Source organism: Heteronotia binoei, chromosome 21, assembly GCF_032191835.1.
Source record: "Heteronotia binoei isolate CCM8104 ecotype False Entrance Well chromosome 21, APGP_CSIRO_Hbin_v1, whole genome shotgun sequence".
NCBI lineage: Eukaryota > Metazoa > Chordata > Lepidosauria > Squamata > Gekkonidae > Heteronotia > Heteronotia binoei.
In genome coordinates, this window is record NC_083243.1 from 188,325,164 (window position 1) to 188,344,574 (window position 19,411).

General features: G+C 44.6%; 1 protein-coding gene across 17 annotated transcripts in view; it reads right to left on the minus strand.

Annotated features, from left to right (window-relative positions):
- CLASP1 (cytoplasmic linker associated protein 1) overlaps positions 1–19,411 on the minus strand; it is a 400,778-nt gene that overhangs the window by 279,367 nt on the left and 102,000 nt on the right. For all 17 annotated transcript variants that reach the window (XM_060262849.1, XM_060262864.1, XM_060262857.1 and 14 more), the window contains 2 exons: positions 17,253–17,344; positions 17,080–17,155 (listed from right to left, as the gene is read on the minus strand). In XM_060262849.1, coding sequence (XP_060118832.1) covers positions 17,080–17,155; positions 17,253–17,344 — 168 coding nt within the window. The remainder of the gene's footprint in view (positions 1–17,079; positions 17,156–17,252; positions 17,345–19,411) is intronic.

Here is a 19,411-nt window from a genome sequence, read left to right on the forward strand (position 1 = left end):
CTGTTTCTGTTGCCATAGTCTCTATTACAACTCCAGTCCAGGCGCCCCTCAAAACCCCTCTATTCACAAATAATGTATAATTATACATCATACATAATTATAATGTGAAACACTGCCATTAAGATGAATTAAACCCCCTATTTCTTTATTCGTGCAATTTGAAAAATTTCGACAGTGGATTATGAGTTTAGGTGGCTCTGAAAATTTTTGCATAAGAGACATACCATGTAACTTTTTATTTGATCAGCTAGGTCCACGGCAGACTGATATTCAGTGCAGTTTAACAAACTCGGTTTAAATTAATAAACTTGAGAGCAGGGGCAGCATCTCAGCATGCACATTTTAAAATGACCAGGCAACATTTATTATCTAACTGAATAATTAGCTAAATGTGGACGCCCTGCTCAAGGGTCATAAGCTGGCATTCCTAATAAACATGGAACACTAATATACTCCTGACTCCAAACACTGAAATGCTCTTTAGGGTTTGTAGAATCTTTCGGGATCAAGTGCCGTGTTCTACTGGAGAAAGTTTTCCTTCCAGACGTTTCGTTCTCAGCTGCGGAGAACATCCTCAGTGGCGTTGCAGCCGGAGCAGGCGCTCAGACCTTCTTGGCTGCTGTGCATTGCACTCAATGTGCATTGCACTCAATGCACAGCAGCCAAGAAGGTCAGAGCGCCTGCTCCGGCTGCAACGCCACTGAGGATGTTCTCCGCAGCTGAGAACGAAACGTCTGGAAGGAAAACTTTCTCCAGTAGAACACGGCACTTGATCCCGAAAGATTCTACAAACCCTAATGATGTTACCAGCCGTGAAAACCTGAAATCTTTGATAACTGAAATGCTCTCTAATGAGGCACTCAGTCCAAATACGTATCATCCTGGGAATGCCCAAAATAGATCCAGCTGGGCAAATCCAGAAGAGGAGATTTCTGTTTCCTAACTGAAAGTAAAATAAAATACTGTATTGGAAAGAACAGAAAAGGACTATTGATTTGCAAGCAGTAAACTCCCTAAGAATACTGAAACATCCTGTTCCATGTTAGAATCTGAGGATAAACCCGGGTCTAAAAGCATAGCCTTGTCACACCAAGCCATCGTAAATATTCACAGCAGATACAAAACACAGATTCAGAAACAGCCCAAGATTCCACAAGAGTAATGTCTTCCCTCACTGTGGATAGCATTATTTGAAGACAGCCTTACCTGCCTACACTCCTTCGCCTAAGCTGATTATTCACACATCTCTCTTAAGATATCATACTATTAACACATTGCAGTCCTGTGACGAGTACTACTCTCAGGACTAAATCATACATTGTAGCTGGAAGATTTTTTTTCTTTGTATGATTGTACGGGTCTTCTGGAGAAACTCAAAGGAAACCAGGCTATATGTTTCAGATTTGCGGGTTACATGACTGCTGAATTGTCAGGATGTCTATGTGCAGCTCAAGTAATACTAAGCTTTCTGCAAACAACTCTAAATGCAGAAAGAACTGTGAGGGAGAGGTATAAAAGACTGCAGCTTGCACAAATGAATTACATCCAGATATTTCTCATAATACTCATAAGGCCTCATAATACTGTACTCTCACCAGGAATGTTGCCCATTCAAAAGATCTCAGTTGATTAATTGTGAGTCTCAATCTATTACATTTGCCTAAGCTTATATATGAATTAATCAATTGTTTAGGTAGAAAAAAACCCTCTTTTTTACATTTCTCACAGCTGGCGATATTCTTATATATTCTTCAGCCCTAACACTTGCCATTTGTAGAGGGATTTTGCATTAATAATGACCAACAGATTTTTTTTTTTAAAGGCGCCCAATTCAACTCTTTTTTGCCATCAAAAAGTCCTTAACTTAGTAACTTAAACAAATAATCAAATAAATCACTGCACATCTACTCGGTAATAGCAGACGCGGAAGATAAACGTGTCACGTCGAAGGACAAACGATATGACACTCTGATACAAACGGCTGAGATTAAAAGGTAAATCATACAGAGAGCGTGCAATGACCCTGCTATGATCAGACTCCCTGTATAGAATTTTGAAGAAGGGCACAGATAGGCTATGAGGTCCACCAAACATGCTGATGCCATCTGCCCTCAGGCTACATTCCTGGCAGGAAGGAGAAATGACAAATGTTGTGGGGAAGGGGAAGAGCAATTGACATTCATAGTTCTGCCATAAGAGAGCTGTGTGATAAATGTAAAAGGTTCCAGAGGAGATCCAGGAAATTACAGGCCAGTCAGTCTGGCATCAATACCGGGAAAGATGGTGGAAACTGTTATTAAAGAGAGAATCAGTAGGCACATTGCAATGATGAACAAAAGCTATCGAGAAAGACTCAGCACGGGTTCTGTAAGGGAAGAGAGTTTTTTGAGGGGGTGAAAAACATGCGGACAAGGGGGACCCAACAGATGTTGTTTACCTTGACTTCCAGAAAGTTTTTGATAAAGTTCCTCATCAAAGGCTCTTAAATAAGCTTAAGAGTCATGGGGTACAAGGACAAGTCCTGTTGTGGATCAAAAACTGCTAATAGGAAACAGAGAGTGAGTATAAATGGGCCATTTTCTCAGTGGAGGGTAGTAAGTAGTGGGGTGCCCCAGGGCTCAGTACTAGGTCCAATACTTTTTAACTTGTTCATCAATTATTTGGAGTTGGGAGTAAGCAGTGAAGTGGCTAAGTTTGCGGATGACACTAAATTGTTCAGGGTGGTGAAAACCAGAAAGGATTGTGAGGCACTCCAAAGGGATCTGTTGAGGTTGGGTGAGTGGGCATCAATGTGGCAAATGAGGTTCAATGTGGCCAAGTGCAAGGTAATGCACATTGGGGCCAAAAATCCTAAATACAAGTTGATGGGGTGTGAACTGCAGGAGACTGACCGAGACATCTTGGGGTCATGGTAGATAACTCACTGAAAATGTCAAGACAGTGTGCAACTGCAATAAAAAGGCCAATGCTGTACTGGTAATTATTAGGAAGGGAATTGAAAACAAATCAACCAGTATCATATTGCCCCTGTATAAATTGATGGTGCAGCCTCATTTGGAGTACTGTGTGCAATTGTGGTCACCACACCTCAAAAAAGTTATTACAGCATTGGAAAAAGTGCAAAGAAGGGCAACTAGAATGATCAAAGTGTTGGAACACTTTCCCTATGAAGAAAGGTTAAAACGCTTGGGGCTCTTTAGCTTGGAGAAACGTCGACTGCGGGGTGACATGATAGAGGTTTACAAGATTATGCATGAGACAGAGAAGGTAGAGAAAGAAGTACTTTTCTCCCTTTCTCACAATACGAGAACTCGTGGGCATTCGATGAAATTGCTGAGCAGTCGGGTTAGAACGGATAAAAGTACTTCTTCACCCAAAGGATGATTAACACATGGAATTCACTGCCACAGGAGGTGGTGGCAGCTACAGGCATAGCCAGCTTCAAGAGGGGATTGGAGAAACATATGGAGCAGAGGTCTATCAGCGGCTATTAGAGCGTATTGTTGGAACTCTCTGTCTTTGGCAGTGATGCTCTGTATTGTTGGTGCTTGGATGTGGGGGGGGGGGCAACAATTGGAGGGCTTCTAGTGTCCTGTTCCCACTAGTGAACCTCCTGATGGCACTTTTTTTTTGCCACTGTGTGACAGAGTGTTAGACTGGATGGGCCACTGGCCTGATCCAACATGTTCCTATGTTCTTATTGAAAGAGTTCTTTCACTTACTGTGAATCTCCCTTCATGATGGTCCTAGGGTGGGGCAGGCTGAACTAGGGGTGTGCAAAAAAAAAGGGGGGGGTTGGGGGGGTTGGATATATTGAACCCAACAAATATTTTCTGATATTCCTGAATCCCAATATTGGTATGGCATTGGGATTTGGCCCCATAGAGCATAAAAAAGAACTGATCCAAGTGTCTCTGGAGCACTGGGGGGGGGCTGTTTTTTGAGGTAAAGGCACCAAATTTGCAGCATAACTGCTAATGCTCTCTCCTCAACCCCCTCCCCCCCAGGTTTAAAAAAGATTGGACCTGAGGGTCCAATTCAATGTGCTCCCCAAAATGGTGCCTCCATCCTCCATTGCTTTAAATGGATAAGGAAAGGCATTTAAAGATATTGCAGTCTCTTTAAAATACCTTGTCCTCCAGGTCACGCCACTGGTCTTTTTAAATGCCTATTGCCTTTTCCAAGCGCTGTGGTGACAGGGTAACTCAGCGAGTACACTTGCCAAGTCCTACGGTTGCCACCACACAGCTTGGAGAAGGCATTTAAAGAGAACCATGGTCTCTTTAAAAGCCTATTGCCTTTTCCAAGTGCTGCAGCAATGCCACAACTCACTAAGTGAACTCAAAAGACATTTAAATGCCTTCTGAGTGCACCTGCTGAATCACAGGACAACTTAGACAAGGCATTTAAAGAGGCCATGATCTCTTGAAATGCCTTCTTCCAATATCCAAATAAAAGCCAAACAATTTCAGTTTTTTTGGTATCAATTATACCATCTGGCAAAGAGTCCCTAATTTGTAGTATTCAGATTAAATATTCTAAAAATATTGGGGGGGGGGGCATGTTTCAGCTCAGATAATCCAAAAGCACAAACCTACTCTGAACATGTAGGAAGTAGCCCCTCCCTGGAGGCAGGCAGGGTCACTGACAATTTTGATTCCATGGGTGAGGGGCTTCCCAGGCTGGTTCTGAAGCAGTCCATCACTCACGCATAAGTATTACAAGAAATAAAACTCTGAACCAACAGCCAAACAAAAAGACTTCAACCCAAAGAACTGAGTGAAAAAGCAAAGGTACAGATTGAACAGAGGACCTATAGAAGGACCTACAGAAGATCTTCAGAAGCATATTTGGATACCCTGGCCTGAGCAACATACCTTATCAAGGCCACCCCCAGAAACAGACTAGGCTCTACTTCTGGGAGAGAAAGAGACTGCCCCACTCTAGGACCACCAAGAAGGGAGATTCACAGTAAGCAAAACAAACCTTCCATTCTCCAATGGTTTAGGGTGGGACAGACTGAACATGTGGGACACAGAAAAGCAGTATACCCCCCCAGGAGGGTAAAAAAACCTTTGAAACCTTAGACTGAAAAGGTATGCTGCAGAATCTGTCTATGGAAGGCTGCACCAGCAAAAACTACCTTGTCAATGTGGCAGTGTTTGGTAAAGAAATGAACTGACTTCCAAGTGGATGCCCAGCAGACGGCCCCTAAAGAAGAGAAAGGCCTATAGGCTGCTGAGGTTGCCACTCCCCTAAGCAAGCAAGTAGTTAAACCTGTTGGAGGATCCAGCCCCCTGGCCTTATATGCCAGAAGAATACATCCTCTGATCCTCTGTAGGTAATATTGAATATTTCCATTTCTGAGCATATAATAATCTTTCCACCATTGTCATATACAAAAATAAAGTTCCAAGTGTTTTTTTCCTAATTGTCTATCTATTAATCCTAACAGAAAAGTCTCTGGTTTCAGCTGCATATTAATCTTTAAAACCTTCTGAATAGCTGTGTGTATTTTAGCTTTAGTACACATCCACCACAAATGATCACATTTCCAATATTTACTCAAAATATTTTATACATTTTAGCTAATTGGAGACATAAATCATTAATACATCATTCTGTAAAAATTATCTTTCAAATTAATACTTAATGTAAATTTAAGACCCTTCAGTCATATGTTTTGCCATTGTTCTAGAGGTATGTTATATCCAAATATTTTAAGCCAGTTTTACCATGGAGTCTTTAACCTGTTCTTGATGAAGAAGTCCTTCCTATTGAGAGGTACCACAGTTTCTTGGAGGATAGCCTCATAAGGTCTTGCAACCATGACCATTGTGGCCAAAATGAAGCTACCAGCATATGTCCTGCTTTCAGAGCTATGATCCTCTGAATCACTCTTTGAATTAGTTGGGTGGGTGGGAAGGCATACAGCAGTTGGTCTAGCCCAGTGTTTCCCAAAATGGGCGATATTGCCCCCTGGGGGCGCTGGAATGATTCAGGGGGGTGGTAGTAACCTTGGGTGCAATTGGGGGGGGGTGGTGGTAAATAAAAAGAAGGGGGCAGTGGAAGAATAAAGGGAGAAGAAGAGAAGAGAAGAGAAGAGAAGAGAAGAGAAGAGAAGAGAAGAGAAGAAGAAGAGAAGAGAAGAGAAGAGAAGAGAAGAGAAGAGAAGAGAAGAGAGAGGAGAGGAGAGGAGAGGAGAGGAGAGGAGAGGAGAGGAGAGGAGGAGGAGAGGAGAGGAGAGGAGAGGAGAGGAGAGGAGAGGAGAGGAGAGGAGAGGAGAGGAGAGGAGAGGAGAGGGGAGGGGAGGGGAGGGGAGGGGAGGGGGAGGGTGGGAGGTGTCAAAACATCACGTTTCTGGGTCCAGAATTTCTAATTTAGAGAAAAATTTCAATTAACAAAAATAGAGGGTTCCTTTTTGTCTGCTACTTAGTGCAAATTCACCCAATTAGACTAGTAATGAGGACCAGAATTCCGTCCAATTAAAACATAAGGAGGATGCAGTTTATTTACAAGACGGAATAAAAAAATAGAGGTGTACAGACAAACAAAAAACAAAAAACCTTACTAGTCTATCCTAGCCAATACTTGTTACAGCTAGCAGCTTCTCAAGGTTGCTTGCAGTTTCTCTCTCAGCAATACAGCTTAAATCAGGACAGTGGAAGCACTGAGGCAATTGCACAAACCTCTCTGAAGAGTTCCAACCTGTGGCTTTCTCCTCACAAAGTTTTCTGCAGAGTGTCAAACTTCTTACAGTCCTCTGGTTACCAGTTCATTGCTTCTGTTGATTTCAGCCAACTACAGTGCCCCAGACACAGTGTCTTCTGCAGGGCCAGCACATGGGAGTAGGCAGGGTAGGCGACCACTTAGGGTGCCACCCTGCCAGGGGACGCTGCTGGGTACCCCCTTACTCCCCCTTCTCATGTGGCACGATCGTGACAGCCAGCAGGCAAGCCGAGAGCCCTGGGCGGTTTTCTTCACAGGGCAAACATTGCCTTTTCTTCGCAGGGCAAACATTGCCTATGCTTGTTGAAGGCTTCCAAGGAAGCCTCCGAAGAGCACCCCATTTTACTGCTGCCTGCTGCTTTTGGGTTAAAAGTGGCTGGGTGGTGGCACCTTCCCATTGCACTAGTTGGAGCTGACGAGCGCAATGGGAAGGTGCTGCCCACCCAGCTGCTTTCAGTCCAAAAGCAGCAGACAGCAGTAAAACTGGGAACTCTTTGGAGGCTTCCTTTGAAGGCTCCGACAAGCACAGACAATGTTTGCCCTGTGAAGAAAAGCGGCATTGCGGCAGCACTTGTGTGCACCACCCAGGGCTTTTGGGCTTGCCTGCTGGCTGGCGTGATGACATCATCACCGGCATGCGAAGAATATCTCCCCCCCCAGGAGCACACGGGGGGGGGGCGTGCGTGGGGTTCTGCCTAGGGCGGTAGAACCCCTAGAGCCGGTTCTGGTCTTCTGTTCCTCTTCTTGAATTTTGATATTTTACTAATCCACTTATATCCCTGACTGGCTGTCAAAGTGCTAGAATTATGCAACGAATCATTGGTACAAAACAACCAATTTAGCTGGGCCCATCTAGATCTTCTCCTGTCAAATACCTGTCAAACTAGATGGCCTCAGTTGGAATTGAAATTTCAAAAATTCTCTGTGAATGTGAATGTTACTATAGTTGATTTTATAAAATAATTTAGAATTTCACGCTTCAAAGTGTCTTCTTTACAACATCTTTGTTTACTCTGTGTGCAAATACGTCACTGCATCTTTTAGTCCACTTCTTGAAGGACGATTTTCAGGGGGGCGCTGAGTAATTTCTTTTCTGAAAAGGGACGTTAGGCCAAATAAGTTTGGGAACCTCTGGTCTAGCCAATCACAGCTTAGAGCATCTACTCCTTGCCCTGAGGACATTTCTTCTTGCAAAGAACCTGGGCACCTGATGCTTGAGTTCTGATGCAAAGAGGCCCACTTTTACCATGCCGAATCTGTGGTAGATTTGGTGGAAAGTTTCAGCATCCATTCTGATTGATTCAGAGATCTCCTGCTGAGCCAGCCCACCAAGATGCTGGACAACCCTGCCACACGGACAGCTTTGAATGACCATGGTGGGTCTCCACCCACCACAAGATCTGTGTCGCCTCCATATGTAGAGAAATGGATTTTGTGCTCCCCTGGTGGTTGATAAAATATTTGGTTACATTGTCTGTGTGCATAAGGAACCTCTGGTCTAGCCAATCACAGCTTAGAGCATCTACTCCTTGCCCTGAGGACATTTCTTCTTGCAAAGAACCTGGGCACCTGATGCTTGAGTTCTGATGCAAAGAGGCCCACTTTTACCATGCCGAATCTGTGGTAGATTTGGTGGAAAGTTTCAGCATCCATTCTGATTGATTCAGAGATCTCCTGCTGAGCCAGCCCACCAAGATGCTGGACAACCCTGCCACACGGACAGCTTTGAATGACCATGGTGGGTCTCCACCCACCACAAGATCTGTGTCGCCTCCATATGTAGAGAAATGGATTTTGTGCTCCCCTGGTGGTTGATAAAATATTTGGTTACATTGTCTGTGTGCATAAGGACATCTTCCCACCTAGGAGATCCTGGAAAGCTAAAGAGACCCCTCCTGATCGCTCTGATTTCCAGAAAGCTGATGCTAGAAAGGTCCTCTTCTTGAGACCAGGATCTGTGTGGGCTCCCCACTAGGGATGGGTATGGAATGCAAAAATGGTGGTTTGTTTTGTTTCGTGGTTTGTTGGGTTGCCTGAATCAGTGGTTCGGCTTCTTTTGTGTGTTTTTTTTTTATTTCCTGAACAATTCATGGGTTGTTCAGTTGGGGAAGGCATAGAATGGCCCCCAAGTGGACTAGAGATACCAAACTGGCAGCAAACTCTTCAGCGGACTCACCTCTTCCTGCTCTCCAAGTTTGGTGTGAACTGGATTTCAAGGGGAGAGCTACAGCCCCCCAAAACAGGTGCCCCCAGTAAACTGCTCTCCTAGGAGTCAAGCTGGGGAAAGAAAGGGACTTTCTTTAATCCCCATTTAATCCCCCCGGAAGCTTGGAAACTGACTAGAAGTAGCAGCTCTGTTCTCCCCAGCCCCCTCAGCTTCGGTTCAGTTTCCAGTGAAACTGCCTAAAAGCCGCAGGGCGGCTGGGCAGAGCAGAGCTGCTGTTTCTAGTCAGTTTCACTGGAAACTGTGTGGAGAAAGGAGCTGGGGGCCCCAGATATCTTGGGTTGCCAGTGACCTTTGGGAAACTTAGATGGCTGAAAACTAATGCTTTGCTTAGGATCACAAAAGAGCCTTCTTTTTGTCTTTATTCTCTATCAGTGTCTAACCATGCCATCTCCAAGAGGTCCAAGAATAGACTGCCCTGGGAAAAAAGGGAACTCACTGTGGAGGCCCTCAGGGCAGCCGAAGGGCCTCAAAATTCTTGCACAGGATTGATCTATCCTTCTCTCGCATGGGTCCCGAGGGAGGTAATCTGACTCTGCTGGGAAGACCACGTTTGAATGAAGGCTGGTGAATGACGCTGTCATGATCCTAAGCCTGTACCAATATGGCCTACATTTCCCAGGATCCCTTCTGTCCCTCTGATTGGGTGGGCAACAGTTTTGAAGGGAAACTTGCCCACTGGAGACCAGAGGGGCGGAACCTGAAAGGAAGGAAATAAAAGGCCCAGCTAGAGAGGAAGCTGTAGTCAGGAGGGTTCTCTTTGCAAAGGATGGCTGGAGGAAGGCTGCAGTCATGACAGCTCCTACATCCAAAGAGTGGTGAGTCAACTGGAATTACAGCAAGGGAACGTATAATTGTGTCTGGACTTTTTGTTATGCTTTGAACCACCTTTGCTGTTTCCATGTTTACTGTTGCACTAAAAGTTAGAGCCCATTTGTTGGTTCTTGAGCACTTACAATAAACTTATTGTTGTTATACTGCCTGGGTCTGCATGCCTCTTTGGTCCCAGACAAAAGGTGCTGCTGAGAAGGAAGACAGGGATTGGGTGGGTACTCTGGGCCCTCCCAAGGAGACCCTTACCAGTGGTAGCAGCTAGAAGAGGCCCTCCCTGGTGTCAAGTCTGCTTTAACTCTGGTCAAGCCTGCACTCAATCTTTGGTTCAGGAGAGAAGCATCCTGGGTAAATGCTGTACTGTATGCCAATGCTGCTAGCTTGAACTCTCCTCACCCCCTCCTTTCCTTTGTTATGTAGTTGTGCTTTGAAATGGGAATATGTGAAAGAGATTATAGAGCCTTCTCAGGCCGGGCATTGGGGGAGGTTGGAGCCGAGGCGACGCTCAAGGCCAAAGCAGGCCTGAGAACGAAATTGTAACATCAATGTGTGAATGTGCCCTGCATAGTACCCCTCCCTCAAGAATCCCTTTGAAGTGTACCTTATATGATTGCATTCTACTGTATGATCTTTAGTCTTTCAATCTCCTTGTAGTCGAGAACTATGATATCAATAAACTAGCTACTTTGTTATCAACAAAGCCTCATTATTGAATCCACTGACTTGACACCTGGTCCCCTGCTTGTGACAGGGGCATTCACAACAGGAAGTTTAAAACTGCCTCTGGTGCCAATGAGTAGAAACATGAGATGATGGGATGGTTGGTCTTGGTCCTCGCGGGCAGCTCCCACTCAGTCGTGACTACCTGGTGGAATACAGATGGGAAGGGAATCCCAAGGCAAGGAACCATCCCCCCCCCTTTAAGAAAAAGCTCTGGCTGGACCAGATGCTCTACATGGGACAGGGTCTTCTACTTCCTTCTTCCTATAAGGGATATCCGAGGTGCACAGGCCCTTAGGAAGAAGATTTGGGGGAAATTCCTGCAGAAGGGATGAGTCTGCATACTAACAGCTCTTCTAACAGTTAAGAAGAAAGTCTTCAGAGCGCTTCCACTTTGGAAACCGAGAAATACTGAAACGTCAGGACCGCAATTAGTAATTGGTGATTTAAGCAAGTTTCTGAGGATCCGATCGTATCATGATTCATTCTATCTGTCACCCTGCACAGAATTCAGCACATTCATAATAAAACTGAGAATGAACATGAACATATATGAACACATGAAGCTGTCTTATACTGAATCAGACTCTCGGTCCATCAAAGTCAGTATTGTCTTCTCAGACTGGCAGCGGCTCTCCAGGGTCTCAAGCTGAGATTTTTCACACCTATTTGCCTGGACCCCTTTTTTTTTTTTTGGAGATGCTGGGAACTGAACCTGGGACCTTCTGCTTCCCAAGCAGATGCTCTACCACTGAGCCACTGTCCCTCCCTGCAAACTAAATTGAACAGAATAAAACAAGCAGCTAATCTTCAGAGTTCGAGGAAGAGGTTTTACAAGCAGGGCTATGCTAAAGACTCAGACCAGAGAAATTCGGAATGTTCTCAATGTTCAGGGTGGTCTTGAAGATCTCATCGCCCTCTGGGCGGAGGCGAAAAAGGAAAAAAAGAAAGGTACCACTGGAAACAGCAGCATTCTTGGTCACTCAGGTGACCTGGAAACACTTATACACTTAAGGTCAGACAAAAACCCTTATGTATCACTGACAGCTACTAATGCAAAGGCACTTTCTTGTGAGTCTTCCTATCATTTCATGCTTTGACAGTGGTTAAGCTGCAGCACACAAGCAGAAACAGCAGCATCTAGTCTCCCTCCCTTCTCTATTTCAAAACTTGTTTAGTTCCCAGCCTGAGTATAATCAATGCATAGCCCAAAAGCTTGTGTGTGTTCACACATACACACATAGCACACTGTGAATACTAGCTAGTCTTAACAAAAATACTATTTTAGTGACTCTAGCATTATAACAGACTGGCATGGCTATTTGGTTTTAATCAGCATAGAACACGCTTTCAGGAAAGACAGTTCCAACTTAAATCAAGTCAAAAGACAAAAGACAACATGTGGAAGACTTTTAAGCTTTTCAAGGCCTGATCTATGCTTTATAGGGTTCTTCATAAACTTTTTCTACTTCATCTTTCCTTTCCTGTCTGCTGTTCCTCCCAGAACAAAGAGGGATCGAACTCACCAGCCTCCCTCATTACACCCTCTCCCAAACCAGTTCTGCCACACTCTCTTTTTAAACTTCTAATCCCACATGGTTTAGGTCTTTCTCTATCACCATGATGGCAACAGATAGCAGGAAAGACTGAGTATACAGACTCTTCCAAGAGGTAGCTCTAAACCCCAAGCCATGTAAAGGAAACACAGGGACAGTCTACATACTTGGAGCTTTTGTGCCCCTTTTTGTCACCCAAATAACTCACCTATGCTTTTTCAACTGTCACTTTGCTTAACTGCTCACTGGCAAGGTTCTGGAACTTGGACTCCTACTACTGGCCTTAGTATTCTACCAACTTCTGATGTTTAGATTGAGTTGCCAGCTCCGAGTTGGAAAATACTTAGAGATTATGTGGGTTGAGCCTGAGAAGGGCAGGGTTTGGGGAAGGGGGGGGGACTTCAATGGGGATTGCCACAGAGTCTCCCTTCCAGAGCAGCCATTTTCTCCAGGTGAACTGCTCTCTGTTGCCTGGAGATCAACTGTAATCTCAGGAGATCTCTAACCACCGCCTGGAGGTTGGCAACCCTATCCTACTGTCAGAGGATGCACAAAATTATTCTTCTCTCTAAAAAGTAGCCTATTATTTTGCCCAGCATATTTCTCTAAAGCCAGAGAGGCAGCTCTGAAGAGAGAAGGACTGCCTGCACTAGAAACAGAGGACATGTTATTCCAGATTCTAAAATGAGAGAAAGTTTACACGTAAGTTACTAAATCCACATGCACTACTGTTTTGTGTGTGTGTGTGCACACACGAAGTTCCATCAAGTTGCCGCCTATTTCCAGCAATCCTTCACAGGGTTTTCGAGACAAGAAATGAACAGAGATAGGTGACCTTGCCTGCTTCTGTGTAGCAGCCATGAACTTCCTAGGTGGTCTCCCATCCAAGTCCTAAACAGGGCTGACCCTGCTTAGCTTTCAAGATCTGATGAGATCAGACTAGCCTGGGCCGTCTATTATATAACAATATACTTTGCACTACTAGGAAGCACATGACACATTTGGTTCTTTCCCTCATACTGGCTTTTCTATAAAGATGGTTTTGCAAGTGGGAGATTTTTTTTTTTCTCTATTTGCTCCATTCGTATTAAACAGATCTGAAAGCCGACGGAAGGATTTTATCCTGCGTTTTATTAGTTTTACTGTATTTCTATCTGACACGTCCTTTTTCTAAAGCTCATAGCGCATTACTCAGGCCTCACAGTAGTCTCCTATTAGGCTTATACCGCCTAGTCTTCACCAGCGAAACGATTAAGCGCTTTTAAACTGATCACAGTATGGCCTGCAGATAGGCAGTGGGTGCAACCCAGCATGCATTAGTCACATTTAAATCCCTCAAAAACAACAATGCAGAACAGCTATGGCTACCTTTTCCTGAATTCTAGCCAACGTGTGGATGCATAAGGGGCCACATGGAGGAAATATTTCCACAGGTAATAGTGATGTTGCCTAGATGTTTTTAAAGTGACTGCAATGGTAAATTATAATGAATAACCACTGATACCATTCCCGACAGCATTATTAATAAACGATAATTATCTTTTACGGAAAGATCTGAAATACTTTGAATACAAGGAACCTGGTAAAAGGAAGTGTTCAATAAGACAATGGATCCACCAAAATTTCCCCAGGCAGAAGAGATCTCTATCTGAGATACAGGACTTCCCCTCCTGCCACTTTGCAGTACACCCCAAATACTGCCTGACGTGTGCTCCTGTGGAAGGCCCAGGAAGAAGAGCACGAGTGGGAAGCTGGAGGTGGGAAATCACCGTTCATTCCATTGGTGTAAATACTCTATGGGACACGAAGCAGTGCAATAACATTTAAATAACCTAATATTAAAAATAACTCAAACTTTAATTGAAAGAGGAGCCAATTTTTCTGTTTTAACAGCTTCAACCAGCAGAGGGCAATACTGCTCCACCATCTACTAGGCTGCAGCTTTTATGTGTAACCTTACACAAAACAAGCAGTAGTGAGCAAAGGATAACGTCTCATCAGATCCGACAGTCTATCCCTCTGACAAAGGCTGACCATAATCCCTATTAAAAGAATGCATTAAAACTGCTAGTGTATTCATTTAATCTCAACCAAATGGTTTATTTTGTGCAAGATATAAATTTCAAATGAGTCTTTTAATCTATTAATATTTAGCAGAGTTATTTATCGCCTTGGGACACCATATGGAAATCAGACATAGATGTTCTCTAAATGGAAGAATAATAAGTAAGCTGTTTGGAAAACCCCAATTGTTCTGTTACAGACAGACAAGGCAGGCCATCTGTCGGTTGTTCTGCTAAAAATCCAGCTTCTCCGCATTCTTCATAGAGAGGAACTCTGTGAAACCTAAGAGTTTGCAACTCTAATAAGCAAAAGTTGGGGATTGATTTAAAAAGACCAATCGTAAACTGCTACCTTTTCAGTTGCGAAGTTGATTCCCTACTCCTCCACTTGCACCTGCTAGCATGGCCTTGGGTCAGCCATAGCTTTGAACATATGAACATATGAAGCTGCCTTATACTGAATCAGACCCTCGGTCCATCAAAGTCAGTATTGTCTTCTCAGACTGGCAGCGGCTCTCCAGGGTCTCAAGCTGAGGTTTTTCACACCTATTTGCCTGGACCCTTTTTTGCAGGAGATGCCAGGGATTGGAACCTGGGACCTTCTGCTTCCCAAGCAGAGGCTCTACCACTGAGCCACCATCCCTCCCCAAGCATATGAACATATGGAGCTGCCTTATACTGAATCAGACCCTTGGTCCATCGAAGTCAGTATTGTCTACTCAGACTGGCAGCGGCTCTCCAGGGTCTCAAGCTGAGGTTTTTCACACCTATTTGCCTGGACCCTTTTTTGTAGGAGATGCCGGGGATTGAACCTGGGACCTTCTGCTTCCCAAGCAGATGCTCTACCACTGAGCCACCGTCCCTCCCTGCTTTCATAGAAGCTGTCCTTGAAAGGGCAGTTGCTGTAAAAGTACTCTCAGCCCCACCTACCTCATAGGGGGAAGGTAGAGGAGATTGTGACCGCTCTGAGACTCGGAGAGTCAGAGTATAGGGCGGGATAGAAATCCAAAAAAATCTCCTTTAAAAAAATCTTCTTCAAAGTCTGGCCACATAAACAAGAAATAAGCTGTTCCTCAGTTTCACCAGAACAAGGCACTCGATAATGAGCATAGTATTCAACCTCCTGAGATGTTGAATACTTTGTTTAGCTTTCATTGAAGGGACCGGAGCTCTGAAAGTATATAAACACTAATTGGTGAGATCGACAACCACAACAAACAGGGATGGGATTTTAGGAAGGCTGGAAAAGGTCAGGAGGGAAGTGTGGTATAGTAGTTAAGAGTCCTAGATTTGGATATGGAAGAGCTGGGTTCGAAGTGTCACGATGTTCACTAGGGAGCCTTTGGTCAGGGCATACCTTCTCAGGCTAACTTGCCTTAACAGGGTTGCTGCAAAGATAAAATGGGAAGGGGAGAATCACGCACACTGCCCTGATCTCCTTGCAGGACTTACAAAATAGATAGAGATCAAAGTTTCTTTGTCTTAATTGGTTCCCTAAGGCCTGGATCCATTGTAGTTTCTCCACAATTGAGAAGAATTCCATTTGCACATTGCAGCTTTCTCATCTTCCCCCTCCCGCTGCAGCCAAAAATGCCCTGAGCATTTCGTACTGCGGCAGAATTTCTGTTACTTTAGTACAGAATTTGAGACTAAAGTGCACAAGAGACGCACCGGACAGCCCTAATACAAGGAATCACTTCAAGTCTTTTGGATACTTTTTTACCTCACCAAGTGTTACCTACTTCATGTCAGCATGGAAGCAGATATTGTGAATGTGTTTAATAATGTCTCACTTTTGTCCCTGAGAGAGAGTTTAGTTACGCCACAAGTTAAACCCAATTTGCACCATGGTCCCATTGCTGCGATCTCTTAGTCCTGCCTAGGGCTGCCAATGGGCTGGTCCTGCCCTTTGACAGAGGCTTCATGGGATGTTATTTACCTCCACGCAATGGAAAGTTTCCAATTTCCACATTCTGCATATTTAGCCTCTTCTGAAACAGTGGGGCTTTTTCTGCAGGTTGTTGGCAACCAATGCCCGGCCCCACATAATTATCTGTAGGCAGGCTTTAGGAGACGGTTGCAGCAGAGGTGTGAAATCAAATCCTCATATAAGTCAATTGGATAACTACTCATACAGAAGCATACTCAAGACATGGACTTTTAATCTTAGCTCCAAAACAGACAACACCATGCTCTGAGTTCAATAAAGAACAATTCTAAAGTTGAACATGAACATATGAAGCTGCCTTACACTGAATCAGACCCTTGGTCCATCAAAGTCAGTATTGTCTACTCAGACTGGCAGCAGCTCTCCAGGGTCTCAAGCTGAGGTTTTTCACACCTATTTGCCTGGACCCTTTTTTGGAGATGCCAGGGATTGAACCTGGGACCTTCTGCTTCCCAAGCAGATGCTCTACCACTGAGCCACCGTCCCTCCCCTGCTCTCCAGGGTCTCAAGCTGAGGTTTTTCACACCTATTTGCCTGGACCCTTTTTTGGAGATGCCAGGGATTGAACCTGGGACCTTCTGCTTCCCAAGCAGATGCTCTACCACTGAGCCACCATCCCTCCCCTGACATATGAAGCTGCCTTATACTGAATCAGACACTTGGTCCATCAAAGTCAGTATTGTCTGCTCAGACTGGCAGCGGCTCTCCAGGGTCTCCAGCTGAGGTTTTTCACACCTATTTGCCTGGACCCTTTTTTGGAGATGCCAGGGATTGAACCTGGGACCTTCTGCTTCCCAAGCAGATGCTCTACCACTGAGCCACCATCCCTCCCCAAAGTTCCTAGTCCCATAAATCTGCCAGCTCGGCTCAAGATCTGAATGCATATTCCTAGCCAAATTTACTGCATGCAACATAAAAGCTAAGGTGCGGTCGAGGATTAAAGAGATGAAACCTTTCATTTCAACATCTCTCTCTCATATTAACACATTAATTTCACTGAAAACTCACCTGGCTATTTGGATCTCCAAGTAAGTTACATATATGTGGCACAATCTTGCTCAGTGTTAAACTCTGAGCTCCAGATCTAGTAAGACAGAAAAAAGAAGAAGAAAAACCTGGACTCAGTACTTTAAAAAAAATGTGAATACAGCTATTGAAAAGAGCTGGGTGTCCCAACTTACGCATTGAGTGTTGCAATAAGGCAGAGGCAAATCCCTTCTCTCGTCCGGAAATTCTTGTGTTTGAATCCTCCCAATATCCTGTCCCATACGTACTGCCATAGAGAAATAAGAATATGAGAAAATAACTAATTCTAGATCAGCCGTAATTTTACAGTTCTGGATTCTTAATATTTTGTGGACATAACAGGAGACCGGCCAAGAATGCAGAACTGGGAATAATCAGATATCCACAAATCACTGCAATGAAGACCAGTTTGATTTGATCCGTGGGCAATAGATCCTGCCTATTGTTTGCTGCCGATCATATCCACACACTAACATCCCGGAAAGCCTTGCTCTTAACATTCACACACGGCATGCCCCACCATGGTATTGTGATAATACTGTAAAACGAAGGAAGTGAAGATCCAAGGTTTAAATCCCCACTCTGACATGCAGCTCCATACATAATCTTTCCCAGATAAAATTGGGGGGGGGGGGGGACACGCACTAGCCTAAGCTCCTTGAGGAAGTGCAAGATAAAAAGAGGCAGACATGACGGGAACTGGATTTCTCTCAGACAGTTAGGACTCAATTCATCATGGAGAGCCAGTTTGGTGTAGTGGTTAAGTGTGCGGACTCTTATCTGGGAGAACCGGGTTTGATTCCCCACTCCTCCACTTGCACCTGCTGGAATGGCCTTGGGCCAGCCATAGCTCTGGCAGAGGTTGTCCTTGAAAGGGCAGCTGCTGGGAGAGCCCTCTCCAGCCCCACCCACCTCACAGGGTGTTTGTTGTGGGGGAGGAAGGTAAAGGAGATTGTGAGCCGCTCTGAGACTCTTCGGAGTGGAGGGCGAGATCTAAATCCAATATCTTCATCTTCCTCACAGGGTGTCTGTTGTGGGGGAGGAAGGGAAAGGAGATTGTGAGCCGCTCTGAGACTCTTCGGAGTGGAGGGTGGGATATAAATCCAATATCTTCTTCATCTTCTTCGCATCCATGACAGCAGCATCTAAAATCTACTGATCAGTCTTCTGGGCCACTGAGTAACAGGAAAAATTGGGCTAAAAATATTATTTTCTAGGAACTACTTTCAGTGCATTTGAGCAGCCAACAGCCTAAATGCTCAACGAAAAAATGTTCTACAGAGTTTTGTAGTTGGCAAGATGGCCTTTAAAGATATAAAAACCGACTTGGTGCACCTGCTGCCTCTAAACCAGAACTCTGTCCTGAATTAGCATCAAGGGCGCTCAGAAAGACTAGAAGCGATCCACAGCATAATGAACCAACTAATGGTAGGATCATAAAAAAGAATACAGATCAGAGGGTGCAAAGCATGACTGGTCCAGAAATAATAACAAGACACCTGATTATTATACAGGTGCCTATAAGCAGGCCAATGATTTGATGTGTAATATTCAACAGAAGGCCCAATCAGATGAGTGGAATCTGTGAAACAAGGACTGCATGTTATAGAAGAAGATGAAGAAGAAGATATTGGATTTATATCCCACCCTCCACTCCGAAGAGTCTCAGGTCGTTTTCACACTGACCTTATTCCGGAGCGACATCCCTCTTCACCGCGCAGCGTCTGCGTGGATTTCGCACTAATTGCTCCGCAGAACCCGGAAGAGCTGCGGCTTCTGCGTCGCAAATGTAAACCGCCAAAACCCAGTTTACATTTGCGACACAGAAGCCGCGGCTCTTCCGGGTTCTGCGGAGCAATTAGTACGAAATCCGCGCAGACGCTGCGCGGTGAAGAGGGACGTCGCTCCGGAATAAGATCAGTGCGAAAACAACCTCAGAGCGGCTCACAATCTCCTTTACCTTCCTCCCCCACAACAGGCACCCTGTGAGGTGGGTGGGGCTGGAGAGGGCTCTCACAGCAGCTGGCCTTTCAAGGACAACCTCTGCCAGAGCTATGGCTGACCCATTATACAAGTTTTGTACTATCTGTATTATTTTGAATGATTCTTCCATTGTTCACATCATTATATTGCGGCCAACATGTCGCAGCAATGGGAGAAACTGTGTATGTTGAATGTAGGCCTATTTCATAACACATAAGTATTGACCATGGGATTTCTCACCCTTTCCTACTACTAAGTAAAGACAACAGCAGTGAAAGGAAACAGGATGAGAGAAATATTAAAAACCAATTTGACTAGAAAGGGCTGAGAA